The following is a 15,362-nucleotide window of genomic DNA, read 5'->3' as shown; positions in this document are numbered from 1 at the left end:
TTTGATGATGCATGGAGGGGATTGTAACCATGGCCATAAAATGATATATGATAGGATGAATGTAAAACTGATGTTCTCCCATGTAAACTATCACATAATTCACAATAAAACAAACCAACAATGGGCTCAAGCAGAGTAGCAACTGAGGATGACGCAGGACTGGGTGATGTTTCGTTCTGTTGTACACAGGGTTGCTATAGGTCAGAATCAACTCTACATCACCTAAAACAACAACTATGAATGAAAAAAAGTAACAATGCGTATGTCTACAGTTAAAAACTAAAGAAAATGGGGGTGGGGTGGGGTGGATAAACAGTGTGATAGTTAAGGTTTTGTGTCAGCATTACTGGGCCATGATTCTCAGTTTCAGCAGTTAAGATGCAGTAAATCTCCATTACGCAATCAATTATAATGTAATCACTTCCATGACTGAGATCTGCTGTGAGCAGCCAATCAATTGAAAAGTTGCTTCCTCAGGTTTCACTTGCTTCAAATAAACTGGATACTCAGGCAAAGTGTGCTTGTTTTTTTACTGGGTCTGGAATCTGCATCTAGCTCCTCAGGTTCCTTGGGCTTGAGCCAGAGGTTTGACTGCCAATCTTCCCTGCAGACCTTAGATTCATTTGTCTCTGCAGCCAGAAGTCTGCCATCTGACCTGCTGATCTTGGGTTCATGACTCAGGAGCCACCTCCAGCTTGACATCTGATCCACGGACTTGGAATTTGCACAGGTCTACAGTTGTGTGTCAAGGAACTCTGGTAGCGTAGTGGTTACGAATCGGGCTGCTAACCTCACAGTCAGCAGTTTGAAACTACCAGCTGTTCCGCAGTAGAAAGATGAGGCTTTCTGCTCCCGTAAAGATTTACAGCCTCGGATACCCTGTACAGGGTCACTATGAGTAGGAACCGATTCCACAACACATAACAACAAACAACTATGTGTCATTTTCTTGATATAACTCTCTGCGTATATAGTTATATAAGTTTCACTGGTTTTGTTTTTCTAGAGAACCCAGCCTAACAGTGAAAAAAGATAACCAAAGAAGGCATCTGGCTTCTTTCTACTCCTAACTGCAGTAGGATTATTTATCCATCAAGAAATAGTATATTTTTAGTGATACATAAGTGTTCATACGTTTGCCCAACTTTTAAAACATTAACACTACTTTGATTTTCGCGCCACTATTAAGTGAAACCAATAGGATTTAAGTAAATCAATCACGTCTCCATTGGTCCGCCACAATTTAATTAGCTTTCTGTTGTGTCTCAAGCTTTCATTGCTATAGAAAGCATCAGTTCACTAACGTAAGTGGACACGAGTATTACCTGGAGGACTTATAGAAACATTGCTGAGCCATACCCAAGGAGTTTGGAGTCCTGATGTGACGTTGTAGGATAAGCACTAGACCTCAAGGTCGATTTGAGCGGAAAAGTGGCGGTTCGAATCCATCAGTCGCTCCTCGGAAACCCTATAGAGTCGCTGAGTCGTAACTGACTCGATGTCAATTAACAACCACCACCACCCACAGAGTTTAGGTTTTAGGAGATGGAGGTGGGGTTTGATGGTTTGCATTTCTAGTAAATTACTAAGTGATGTTGACGTTGCAGGTCCAGCGACTACATTTTGAGAGCCAAATGCTAGTATAAAGACTGCACTAATCCTGTCTCTCCAGTACTGCTAGCCAAAGAAGACATAAGCGATTACGTCTCGAGAAACCTCAAGAGCTCCACAAGACCCGCCCCAACAAAAAGCCCCAAAACTACCCGCTCCAAGCCGGAACTGAGATAACCATCATTCCACGCCAGGCGCAGCCCACCAACGCCATTTCCCTTATACTAACTCACGCTTGCTAACGTGAGTCAGAATCAGCGATCCAGCGGATACGTAACACCACGTGAATCGAGCGAACTCTCGCGATATTTTGGAACTCTCGCGAGACCTTACCCGCCACTGTCTAGAGCTCCTTCCAGTGCCGGGGCTTGGTCCCCCTCCCCCTCCCCGCCGACCGATTTCTTCTCTTTCAAAGCCGGTCGCCTTGTTGTTGACGCCGCGGAGTCTTCCGTGCTGCTGCCGCTACTAGTGGACTCAATCGCCCCGGCCCTTTCCCGCCGCCCTGCCCCAGCCCCGCACAAGGTAACAAATCCCGTAAGGGAGGAAGGCCTTGCTGGGCCTCGGCATCTCCGAGTTGAAGCGGAGGCCTAAGTCGAGGGGGCAGCCGTGCTTGAGAGGCCTAGGGCGCCGGCCGAAGTGTTAGGAGCTACGGCCGCTTCTTCCTCCTCTCCCATTCGGGACTGAGCCCTTAGCGGCCCCGGCACGATTGGGTTTCCCGGCCGTGGTGGGGAAGCCATCGGATGGGGTCGGGTCGCGGAAGGCCGCCCTTCTGGGGAAGGTTGTTTGGGATTGTGCGGCTCCGGCGCTGCTCGGGTCGGGGAGCTCAGTTCGTGTTTTCCGTTTCCCTGGAAGCTGGATATTTCGGTTTCGAGATCTGAAATGATCAACTCGAGACGTGGGGAGTTTTTGGGTGACTGAAGGCCCACAGCTTGTTTGAACATTTTGGAGCTTTTCCAGATTTCAGGTTGTCACTGGACAGGAATTGAAAAAGTTTTCGGAAATCCCTTTTAAATCATTAGTTAAGGGATAATTCGTGTCTTATTTTCAGGAAAATGAATGACCCGGATTTGGTGAAAGTCGTTCACCTTAAAATGTTGTTAAAATGGAGGAATACTGGTGCAGTTTCTTTTATTCTGAAGAAAAAAACCGCATCGGCACTATTTAAGTGAATGTGAAAGATTTTTTGATCTGGAGAACAGCCTCGAAATAAACTCATCACTTGAATAGTTTTTAAGTGTAGTTAATCTAAAATTAATGCAAGACTGTTAAGAGTAGTTAATCCAGAGCCATTTGGAAGTATTCTTTGTTGCTTAAAAATAAATTCGGAAGTCTTTACCAACAGATTAGTAGTTCGGTTTTGTTTTTGTGAGATAACCAGTAATTGAGTAGAACACAATAATACCTGCCATGCAATACAATGAAAATTAGTTTTTGTCTTCCACCCTTGTTTTATCTCTTGCTTTTTCATTTTTCTTTTCTTACTATATGGATTTTCCTTGATATTTATAATTGTCAGAATCCATTGCCATCAATTTTGGAGTTTGGCGCTCAGCTTTTCTCTGAACTAAAAGTAAAGGTTGTTGTTAAGTGCCGTCGAGTCGGGTTCTGATCCACAGCAACCCGTATAGGGTTTTCGTGGAGCAGCTGGTGAGCTTGAACCGTCGACCTTGCGGTTCAAACCAACTTGGCAGTCCAGCGCATTAACCCACAGGGCCACACCAGGACTCCAGAAGTCAAGGTAATGATGGTGATTCAACAACAACCTTAATAAGGTGTTGGGAACAAAACTGGTAAGGATTCATTGTGTCAGACAGGGAAATAGTTTAAGGGTTTGTTCATCTTTTTGATCTTTATTCCCCTCTCTCCTCCCAGATGTCAGAAGATCTTGCAAAGCAGCTGGCCAGCTACAAAGCTCAGCTCCAGCAAGTTGAAGCTGCGTTATCTGGAAATGGAGAAAATGAAGACTTGTTAAAATTGAAAAAAGATTTACAAGTAAGTATTGGTGACACTTGGAGTTACACTGCTTGTAAATGGTATTTGGTGTTTTCGAATGGTTTATTGTGTATGATCCCTTACTACACAAAGCACTCTTAGGAGATGGTACTCTACATGATTGTATCGGCATGTTTATGACCAGAGGGACACCTGGTTCAGAAGTAGAGTGGCTTTCTCAGTGTGTATACATAAAAATGACATTTTTTGACATTATTGTTGACATTGTTCTTTATTATGTAAATTGTGTGCGTCCATTTTTTCAATTTCCAATTTTCAGGAGAGGAAGTGAACTTTACAATGGGAAGTAATTTTTTTACTATTAAAGATCTGGTAAAGGAGATTTAGTTCAAAAGGTAATGAAAATTAAAGGAAAGAAGTATAGCCCGACAGGATTCTTTTTAACACCACAAAAATCTTTCCAAATGAAACAATTGTGTGTGTGTGCTATCAGGAAGGTATGTTTCAGTGCTAGTGGATTACTCCCAGTATTGAAAACAATTTAGAAAAATAAGAGGTACTTGTTCTTTGCAAAAATATTGCATAGACATTTGGTCTTAAAGGCCTTTACAGTGTAGTTATTGGCACTTAAACCCATCAAATGTAATAAGATCTTAATGAGTTTTACTTTTTTTGTGTGTCAGGGAAGAGTTCAGTACATACAGAACTTGCTTTTTAAAAATCCATGCGAGGATTTCAAGACAAAGTCATGTTAGTTGTATCTGCTGTTCATGATGATTAAGAACACCATCTGTAAGATTTGTAAATACGACTTTTCATCTTAACAGATTTGAGGACTTCCTTAAAACCTGGTTTTTAAAAGCTTTAAAGGATATATTGTTTAGATGCTTTTTATTGATTCAGTACAAAACTTGAATCAGCTTCACTTAACCTGACTTTTTCTCCCTCCCTTTATCATTCCTTTAGTCATCAAAACTATTAATATTTTAGTATTCTAGTTTCATTGCAAACAGTGAAGCTTACTTTAAATGGGGGTCCAGATTTAAGCATAACTAAAATGAGTTGATTATTTTCGAATTCTAATTCTAGATTTATGATAAACTTCCAAATAGTTTATTTAAAAAACAAGCAGCAGAAAATATCTGGGATAATTTCAGTATGAATAGGACCCTTCAGTATGTAGAACTCAAGCCTAGATTCAGGGTGTGGCACTGTAGGATAAGCTCTAGACTGCTAACCACAAGGTCTGCAGTTCAAACCCACCAGCTGCACCTTGGAAACCCTATATAGGATCGCTGTAAGTTGGAACTAATTCAACATTCAAAAACAACAAATCAAGATGAAAATCATGTTTGGGGAGAAACTTTTCCCACTCCCAGGACTTTCCATAAAAAGAACGGTTTGATACCTGTCCATTCTTTTGATTTGATCACATGTTCTGTGAGTGTGCATTGAAGATAAAGGACGGATGGACTGACCCCTTGCATATTTATATACTGTAAAACAATAAGTTTCTGCTTGCTTTTTAAAGAAATATCCTGACATTTCCCATATGCCCTTATCAACATAAAAGCAGCCCTTCTTCCCTGAAGAAACTGAAGCATTGTATGCCAGTGTTGCATATGTTGTGTCTTAGACAGTGGGAGGAGGGGTACATGGACTGGTGGAAGGGAAAGTTAGAAGTGGGTCTGATGTTAAACAATATTTTTGGTATTTCTAGAATAAGTCATTTAAGTCTGTAACATGGTCTGTAATGGAAAATACTGTTGAGGGAGAGACCATTGTAGTAAGCACATAAATGACTTACCCAGGGTTGAGTTAGGGGGATGTTTATCTGTAAATAAGCCTTGTCTGTAACCATTTAGAGCAGTGCTGTCCAATAGAACATTCTTTAATGATGGAAATATGAACAAACCAAGCTATTAAAGCCATAGTGACTAGTCCAATGTCACTAGTGTGATTGAGGAACTGTGTGTTTTCACTTAATCTCAGCAGTCATAAAGGATGGCACAAATTTAGAAGCTTAAGATATAACTATTAAGATAGCAATAATAATAGAATGTTTTTATCAACTAATCCTGATCATGGTTTCTTCTCGTTCTACAATGGAAAAGTTTTATTTGGTTAGTAAACATGGATCTATTTTGAATAAAAAGTACTTGAAGATGGAAGGCATTTTATAAGATTAAATGAGATTTTGGGGAAAATTATTGTCTCCATTAAGATGATAGAGGCTCTCTTTTGCTGTAGGTTGTTGTGTTTTTATCTGCTTTTTGGGACGTATCTTGTGTGGTTGTTATATTGAAACCTGTGAGAGCCGGAACTGCACAGGACTGCCTTGTGTTTCTGGATCTTGTATATTTTCTGCCTTTGGCAGGGTGCAGTCATATCCTTTTCTCACTTTCTACTAGTGGGAAATACTTGAACTTACTTGACAGATTTCCACCTTACACAGGTTCCAACTTTTGCATGTTTTACTGTATTTAATTTTTCCTGTTACTTGGTAAAATGTCTGTTTAGATTTGGTTTGTGGCCTCCTTATTTTTGTATTATTTGACAATCATTTTATTTCTTCTTTATTTCATTTTTCTTGCAGAATTATACCCTGAATATGAAATTTGCTTGCCTTTTATTTGATTTCTGACAAAATACCTTTTCTGCATTTTTTTCAATGACTTTCATTTACCAGTAAGCTTCCTATATAATTTCTGTGTACTGTCTTTTGAGTAGAATAGTTACTCTATAGGCAGCACATTAATTGACTGAAATACTTAAGAGTGGGTATAGTAAAATCCTGGCTAACTAGCTGACTCGCTCCCCCAGCCATCTATGATAATCACAAGAATAGTCAATATATTAGGCTGTTTTGCTGACTATACTGGTTCTAAAGGAGGCAGGGGTCAAGTCACTTGTCTCATATATTACAGTGGCTCTCTGCATCCCCGAAACGCCTTCCTTCAGTAAGCAGAGTGCTTGAATGCACCCCCTTTGACCTGCTGCTATGTAGATCCCACCACCTGATGCTTCCTGGAATTGCCCGTTACTGTAACTGCTGCCCATCTGTCAATGAAGGAGCAGTTTCAGAACCCAGACTTGGGGGAGGAAAAGTAATTCATGGTATGTACCTTCAAGAAGCCCCTCATACGTGAAGTAGTTTCTCTTTCTAATACTTTGGTCCATATGCACATGTAGGAAAAAAAGCTTTAGCAGGTTCTGCATAGTTAGTTGGGTTGGGAGACTTGTAAAACAATGGCAGACTTCAATGGACACTAGGGGTAATGCTCTGAGTTTAAATAAGGAGGGGGGTTCATTTCATTTTAGGGCTCTGAAATTGTTCACAACATGCACAGCTTTCCAAGACCTTTTTAAAAAAAAAAAAAAAAAAAAAACAAACCTGAGAATGTATTTCCTTATGAAAATACAGTGAGCAGTAGTTATTCTATCCAAAAAGAGAAATAGAATTCTAAATATGACCCCATTCAGAATTCATATTTGTGCTTCAATAGTTCAGTGTTCTGTAGGATTGGGGATATATACTTTGTGCTGTCATCATGTGATTATATGGGCTCTTGAGTAAGGCTTCCTGGGTTACATTCTTGGCCCTAAAAGTGACTAACTGAAAACAAAATTGGGTAATTTACTCTTGGAAATTCCTTACTTTTATAAACTACTGTCTTATTAAAAGCCATTTGAATTCCTACTTGGTAACTAATTAAACTCTGTCAGAGATATTTACTGAATTTTTTATGCAAATCTGAGTCTTCTAGTTAATACATCTGGTCTTAGGTCTTTTTATTCACAATACTGACCTTTTCTCCAAGAACTTTATGTTCCTTTTGTTTTTCCATTTCCTTTACCTCCCCACCAACCCCCCACCACACATACTACCCCTTAATAGTAAAGTTTAGAGTTTTTAGGGAAAAAGTAATATTTAACTACTGAGCCAGAACTACTATTCTAAAACCTCCATGAGAGCCAGAAAAAACTCAGTACAAAGTTTAACTTTGCTTAACTTTGCTCCCCAAACACATAATCTGGCATTTTAAGGTAGTTTATGTATAACGTTTTGTTTGGGGAATGCAAGCTCTTTAATCAGATAAGATGGTGTATAGTATGGGTGTTCATTTAGAGTAATAATCTATCATATAGATAGTAGAATATATCCATTTATAGTAGTTTTAAATGTTTTTGAACTAGCCTTACCACATTCCTCTGAATGAAACCAATAAGTATTAGCCTGAAGTAGAAAAATTATTGTCACACACAGGCAGCTATGTGAGCTAAACGTAGTTTCTTTTTCTTTTAAGTGAAGCTGTGCCATTAGAATGTTTAAAATATGTCCTGGTAATTTGTTTATCTGAGTGGGATATATTTTATAATGGAAAAAGTACTGGTTTCTTTTACATACACTCCTGTAGTATTTAATAGAAGTCTATACGAACGGGTACTTGATTGCTACTGTTAGCAGTGTTCGAATGGTTTTTTGTTGTTGTTTTTTTGGGGGGAGGGCACTAAAGGAGATCCAGAATGGTTAGGCATTTAATACTACTAAGTGGTGGTTATGTGCCATGGAGTAATGCCCTATAAAGCAGTACAGTGGCATGAAACATGTGGCAATGATACAACGAAAGTGCTCTTGAATTTCATTGAGTCTCTCATACTTGGCCGTATTTCTCTCCTTTAGAGAGATCTCGTGAGCTGCAGTAGGCACTTAGAAATGCAGCCTGATAACAGAAGTAAGCTCCACCTCGTTCCGTTAGTGTCTGTGCTGCAGTTGTAGTTAAGAACACAGACTATAGAGATAGTTAAATCCTGCCTCTGCCACTTAGTATAAAATATTGTTAGCTTCTGCATATTGATAATCACAGTAATTACTTGGTAGCATTTTGAACTTCAGAAGTAATATGCGTAGACTTCTAAGTAAGTGCTCTACAGTGTGAGAGCTGTTGTCATCAAAGAACTCACTGGTTCTTGAAAGTCACAGTCAGTGTGTATTACAAAAATAAAGTAATGTAATTGCTCTTTTTCCTTTTTAGGAAGTTATAGAACTAACCAAAGACCTTCTTTCAACTCAACCTTCGGAAACTCTTGCAAGTTCAGACAGTTTGGCTTCTACGCAGCCCACTCATTCATGGAAAGTAGGAGACAAGTGTATGGCGATCTGGAGTGAAGATGGACAGTAAGTGTAGAAAAAACCCTGTAATTCTAACATGAGATAATAAAATACAATGGTAAGAAGTTTTTATTCAGTTTGAACTACCCTATTTTAATCGTTCTAGGTAACTAATAGGGTTTATATACTTAATTTGATTCTTGGGTGGTTACTATTAAATACATTTTCATTTTTAGCTTGAGATTAAGTATGGGAGAGAAAGACTAGCTTGTATCCTAGCAGGGGAAACAAATGAAAACAGGAAAATGAATAGTTGCTTTCTGAAATAATCTATATTCTTCTCTCCTCAAATTGAAAGTTAAGCTATCTCAGGTTTCTGTGAAGCACACACTGAAATTATTTGTATGTGAAATCTCTTTTCTCACCAAGATTAAAAGCATGCTCAATAGACACGTGTCAAAGACTTTCCTGGCAGTGTTTTGATTAGAACTTCATTTTTGTTAGTCAATAGCTAACTCCAACTACTCTCTATATTGTTTTTGCCTCAAAGGCAATTTGATTACAAAGTTTCGTTTTAGACACACTATAGTTGAATCACTGCAGTATAAGTCTTAAAGGCTTGAGTGCTAAACCTTTACTCACCTGCTTACAGCCATGATATCTTTACAGGTGTTATGAAGCCGAGATTGAGGAGATAGATGAAGAAAATGGCACCGCTGCAATCACCTTTGCTGGCTACGGCAATGCTGAAGTGACTCCGCTGTTGAACCTCAAGCCTGTGGAAGAAGGAAGGAAGGCAAAGGAGGACAGTGGCAGCAAACCCATGTCAAAGTAAGTGACTTTGACATACGCATTTTGAGTGTGATTTTTTTCCCCATTTGGATAGTTGATGAAGTCTGTAGAGATAACCTATGCCTGCTAAATTGGGATAAGAAAGCTACGGTAGTGTTTACCATTGTTTTGAAAACTTAGTAGTGATACAAGGTCAGCATTATCTGAATATATGGTTGTGTGCCATTGAGTTGGTTCAAAGTCATAGCGACCCTGTAAATATTTAAGAGGTTACGGTGTACCAGGCAGAGTTCTAGGTGGCTCAACAGTTAATCCTCTGGGATGCTAACAAAGGTTAGTGGTTTGAGTTCACCCAGAGGCACCTTAGAAGAAAGACCTGGTGATGCACCTCTGAATAAAATCAGTCATTGAAATCCCTAGTGAAGCACAGTTTTGTTCTGACACATAGGGCTTGCCGTGAGTTGGACTCTGCTCCATGGTTTGCTTGTTTTTTGTTGGTTATGTGCTGTGGAGTCGATTCTGATTCATTGCAGCCCTGTATAGGTTTTCCGAGGCTGTAAATCTTTTCGGGAGCAGAAAGCATCGTCTTTCTCCCATGGCGTAGCTTGTAGTTTCAAACTGCTGACCTTGAGGTTAGCAGCCCTACTCGTAACCACTATGCTACCAGAGTGCCTCTGTTTTTAATGTACCTGGCACTAATCCAGGTGTTGGGACCACACCACAGTGAATAGACCAGCTTGGACATTGCCTAACTGAACCTGAAATCTAGAGGGACAAAATGAATAATTAAAAAAAGAACTTTTATGTTATGAAGGGAGACATAATAGTCCTTTGAGAGCACAGAGAAGAGGCACCTAACATGCACTTTTATGATCAGGACATCTAACCTGAGATTTGAGAAGGGGGCGGGGGAGTTAATGAAGAACTTGGAGGCATTGTGGCATACTGATTTATATCTATGGGTTGAATCATCCTTGTGCCTATCTAGCATTATGACCTTGGGCAGCCTGTCTCATATTTCTCCTCTAAAATAGATTCAATAATAGTACCTCATTCCTAAAATCCTTACAAATGTTGTGAAGATTAATGATGGTATTAATAAGGCATGTATCATAGTTCTTGACATGCAGTAGGAACTCAGTAAATGCTTTAACTTTAATAATATTAATAATAAAGATGGAATCAGTACAGGTTATTGAAATAACTTGTGACAGACTTGGCTGGGGAGGTATTTTGACAAGAGAAAAGGTTAAAGAGGTAGAACTCAGACATAAAGAGCTTGTGAGTCACAAAGCATTTTAACATGAAGACATTGGAGTCTTGGAATGACCAGTGGCAGTAGACAGAAGGTGTAGGATGGTAGTGGCATGAACCCAGGGAGTGGCTGCGGTAGGATGTGCAGTTTTGAAAAGTATTTTAAGAGGTGGTGATGGTTGTATGGCATCAGTCGGTTCTGATTCATAGCATCCCTGTATAGAGTTTCCAAGGCTGTAAAACTTGACAGGAACAGAAAGCCTCATCTTTCTCCTTTGGAATTGCTGATAGATTTTAAACTGCTCACCTTGTGGCTGCAGTCCAACTTATAACCCATTGTGTCTATTTTAAGAGGTACCATTAACAGCATTATTTTGATAACTGGAGGTTTGCCACAATTTGCAAGCCTTGTCAAAACTTATGCTGCTGTGTGTGTGTGTAGGTATGTATGAATTTGGAGTCCTGGTGTGCTGTAGGTTAATGCGCTGGACTGCAAAGTCAGTTTGAACTGCAAGGTTGGTGGTTCAAGTTCACCAGCTGTTCCTCAGAAACCCTTTACAGGGTTGTTATGGGTTGGAATTGACTCGACGCCACTTAACAACAACAACATATTTGAAATAACATTTAAGCAGTGTAACAAAATCAGAAAATAAAAATTTTATATAATCTTTTGTTTTTAGACCTCTGTAAAAAGCCACATCTACACTTGTGGTCATTGTATGGTACAGTAGAGTCTAGATTTTATTGCTCCCCCAATGTTTGTTTATATTGGCTATACAGGAGACAGAAGACTACATGTCCTCTAAAGACTGCTTCTCCTTTAAAGGCCTTTTTTGTTGTCTTTGTTTTAGTGAAAAGTCAGTGTTAAAGGAGCAGAATTTGTTGTGAAAGTTTTAGGATCTGGTCCTATTTAGTGTAAGAGTTTTTTGAAAACCCATTGTTTTTGTTGTTTTATAAGAATTGTCCGCCGTAATTTCCTTTGTGCTGCTGGCTCTCTTCCAATCTAGGTGAAATAATTTTATTTGCATTTAATTTCTTTCTATATATTTATGTAAATGCTTTTACTCATTATATTTAGTAACTATGTCTAGTTGGAAATTAGTGAAGATTTATTAGACAGCCATTAATGTTTTAAAACTCATTCCTAAAACAAGTGGCAAAAACTGTATAAAAGTAAAATAAAACAGTCTTAGTAGGTTACCTATTTTACATGGGTAATGTTTAGTGCCATTGAGTTGACTCCAACTTATAATGACCCTGTATAGGGTTTCCAAGGAGTAGCTAGTGGTTTTGAACAGCTAATCTTGTTAGCAGTCCAGAACATACCCTGCCTAAGTCACAGTTATGTTTCAAGATTCTATAGCACATTATACTGGTATTTTAAAAAATAACCCAAACACTTGTTTTTCAGTAGTTGGGTGATGGCCATTGGCCTTAATAAGCTAGTGCTTTTATTCATGGAAAGAGTGTATAAGTTTATTAGGTGTTTTTTCTTTTTTGCCCTGCTTAATCATCTTTCAAATCTTAACAGTTGAATTTCATCTCTTTTTTTGAACACAGAAAAGAAATGCTTGCCCAGCAGCGTGAATATAAAAAAAAGAAAGCTTTGAAAAAAGCACAGAGAATAAAAGAACTTGAGCAGGAAAGAGAGGACCAGAAGGTGAAATGGCAGCAGTTCAACAACAGAGCCTATTCTAAGAACAAAAAAGGCCAGGTTAGTTACTCCTTGCATCATACGTTGTCAAAGTGCAGTTGTCACTAATAGTACTTTTAAGTTGATAAAAGGAGGTACATCATTGTAAAAAAAAAACTGTAATAACCAGACTTGGAATTCAGAACCTTCTTTAACCCAGTTGGACTCCATTAGTCACTGTCTGCTGACTGATGTTGTTGCTAAGTGCAGTCAAGTTGATCCTGACTCAGCAACCCTGTATAGGGTTTCCGAGGAATAGCTGTAAATACTTTGAATTTACATGAGAAATGACAAAAGATCTAGGCTCTTTTCTATTAACTGAAATTTGGAAAATAATCTGCTACCTCACATACCACTTAGAGACAGTGTGCTGAAGTCTGTCTGCTCTGTTATTGTATCTAATACTGATCATCATTGGTAGATTTCGTTGAAAAGACTGGGTTTCCTTGGTGTATGTTATACAGATAATATCCATAACATTTGTACAATTGAGAATAAGAACAACTTGGCCTGTAACTCATAGTTGATGGTAAGCCCCTCCACTGAGGGACATAGCTCCAAAATGTGGAGCTTCCTTTATGTGAAGATGTTCATTTTGTGACTCTCAAAGGCCAAGGGGCTCCACAATGCAGATGTCATAATGGGCTCCACAGTAGACTTCATTCATTGCTCCAGGTGCTAGTCATGCACAGTCATGGCTGAAATTAGGATTTGAGTATGCAAAACAAAACTATTGAGAATGTTGTTGTTGTTAAGTGCCGTCAAGTCAATTCTGACCCTTAGCGACCCTGAATAGGGTTTCCAAGGAACAGCTGGTGAGCTTGAACCTTGTGGTTGAAACTGACTTTGTGGTCCAGCGCATTAACCCAGTGTGTAGTGGCGACACTCGTAAGTGAGCTCTCATGGTCCCATTTCAGCACTCATTTTCACTCCAAACATAGAAATAAACTGAAACCAGTATATTTTCACATGAACCTCAAATTTGAAAATTATTTTCTTATGAAACTAATCAGGACTGGTTTCTCTTCTTTCCTTAGGTGAAGAGGAGTATTTTTGCTTCACCTGAAAGTGTCACTGGCAAAGTTGGAGTTGGGACTTGTGGAATTGCAGATAAACCTATGACACAATATCAGGATACGTCCAAATACAATGTCAGGCATTTGATGCCTCAGTAATCAGAAAAACTGTTGGATTTCATCTTCACAGGGCTTTACATTTACCTTTTTATTCTTATATTTTTCTAAAGGTAAATTATTTGTTAGATGAGTAAGGAAGAATACCATTGTCACCACTGACTTCAGTAGAATGAAACTTGAAGAAATTGCAATTGATAACTGCTATTCATTCAACTTTCTTCATTACTACCACCACGATTCCCTAAACATTTATTGAATAAAGCGACTTTTCTAGGTAGACACTGCTTAAATACAGCACCAGTTGTTAATCTCCCTTATGTCAGATCCCCACACAACCGATGGTATATACTTTTTGTAAGATCATAACTTGAACGTTTTTCATATGCTTTGAACTTGTCATATCTTTTAGCAATTCATTGGAACTGCAGGATAAGCACTATCTTGCTAAAGAGATCTTCCTCCCCACCCCCCACCCCCATTCACCTTAAAACTTAGTTGTCCAATTAACACCAAATTTAGGTTAATTTGTAAATGGCAGCATTTGTTTTTGAGGGTTTTTTCTTCAATAACTTGTTTGTTAAACCTATTGTGCCATCTCTAAAATTGATTCAGCTCATTCTCCTCATGAGTTTTATGGAAGAAACCATGTTTAGGAACATCTGTCTTTTCTAAGAATCTGTTTTTCTATTTTGTAAATTTGCTGGGTATTTTTCTTTTTCTTTTTTTTTTGGTGTTGATTTTTCACCTCTGGTAGTGGTACCATTTTTTGGATGTGTAATGTTTATATGGGAAAGCGAAAAGCTAATGTATAGCCCTGTATACAGTGTAGATACTATTTTTGTAAAAAAAAACAAAACAAAAAAACCAAGGCTAAATTAATGAACAAGAGTACTGAATGTTTTCATTAAAAATCTACTGTATTTCTTGTGCATTAATATGACCATAATTTCCCTGTATATTATGTTCATGCAGCTGAGTTTGTAATTTTTGTTAACTAGATCAAGTTGTCGGCATTTGTTGGTGTAAGTAAACATCACAATTGCTCTGAGTTGAGTTTAAGCCAAATACATAGAAAAGGGTATTCCTATTAACAGTGATTTTCAGAATCTGTGTTAATTTCAGTTTTGTATGTTTAACTTTTATTAAAGTGCTTTTAAAATCTCCAGGGTGTGTTAACCAAAAGGCGAGCTCTCTAGCCGTCAGTGTTGATAAAGTGATTACGACACCATGTACTTGCACACAGCATTGCTACAGAAAAAAGAACTGAGTATGTGATACAGGTTTCAATAAATCATGGAGTACTCCTTCCATTAGAATTAAGACATAGAATTCTAAACTACAGACTAGTTTTATTTTAAGGATTTGTGCTATGTATAGAGGTGTTTGTATATTTTTGGTGGAAGGGAAAAATAAAAAATGTTTATTTCATGAAGCTTTAATTTCTGGGGTTAAAAATGAAACAGGAGGGCAGTGATATGAAGTAGACTTTCCCATTTCTCCTTGCCTCCTCTCTCCCAATCTATTTTTCTTAGATCAGTGTTTTTCTTTTCAGTAATCTGTGAGCACATGGGTAGGATATATGGGATAGAAAGTTGAAAGATAGTAATTTAAGCCCAAGGTACAAATAAAATTATTTTCATTCCCATTGTAAAAAGCATTCTGAGAACATACTAATAGCCACCTTAAAGATTATAAGGGAATCCTTTGAATAAAGTAGCATAGGAAATACATTTGTTGGTTTAATTATATGACTTCACCAAATGATTCCTGATTACTCTGGTATGATTGTTGGAATGTATAGTAATTCACC

General features: G+C 38.3%; 1 protein-coding gene across 1 annotated transcript; it reads left to right on the top strand.

The window, feature by feature from the left end:
- The first annotated feature begins 3,483 nt into the window (after positions 1-3,483).
- SMNDC1 (survival motor neuron domain containing 1) lies at positions 3,484-13,839 on the top strand. The gene is made up of 5 exons (XM_006831333.1): positions 3,484-3,603; positions 8,601-8,743; positions 9,347-9,508; positions 12,284-12,437; positions 13,454-13,839. The coding sequence occupies exons 1-5, from the start codon at positions 3,484-3,486 to the stop codon at positions 13,589-13,591; spliced, it is 717 nt and encodes a 238-aa protein (XP_006831396.1). The 3' UTR covers positions 13,592-13,839.
- The last annotated feature ends 1,523 nt before the right edge of the window (positions 13,840-15,362 follow it).

Source organism: Chrysochloris asiatica, unplaced genomic scaffold (assembly GCF_000296735.1).
Source record: "Chrysochloris asiatica unplaced genomic scaffold, ChrAsi1.0 scaffold00003, whole genome shotgun sequence".
Taxonomy (NCBI): Eukaryota; Metazoa; Chordata; class Mammalia; order Afrosoricida; family Chrysochloridae; genus Chrysochloris; species Chrysochloris asiatica.
This window is presented reverse-complemented; position numbering and strand designations above follow the sequence as displayed.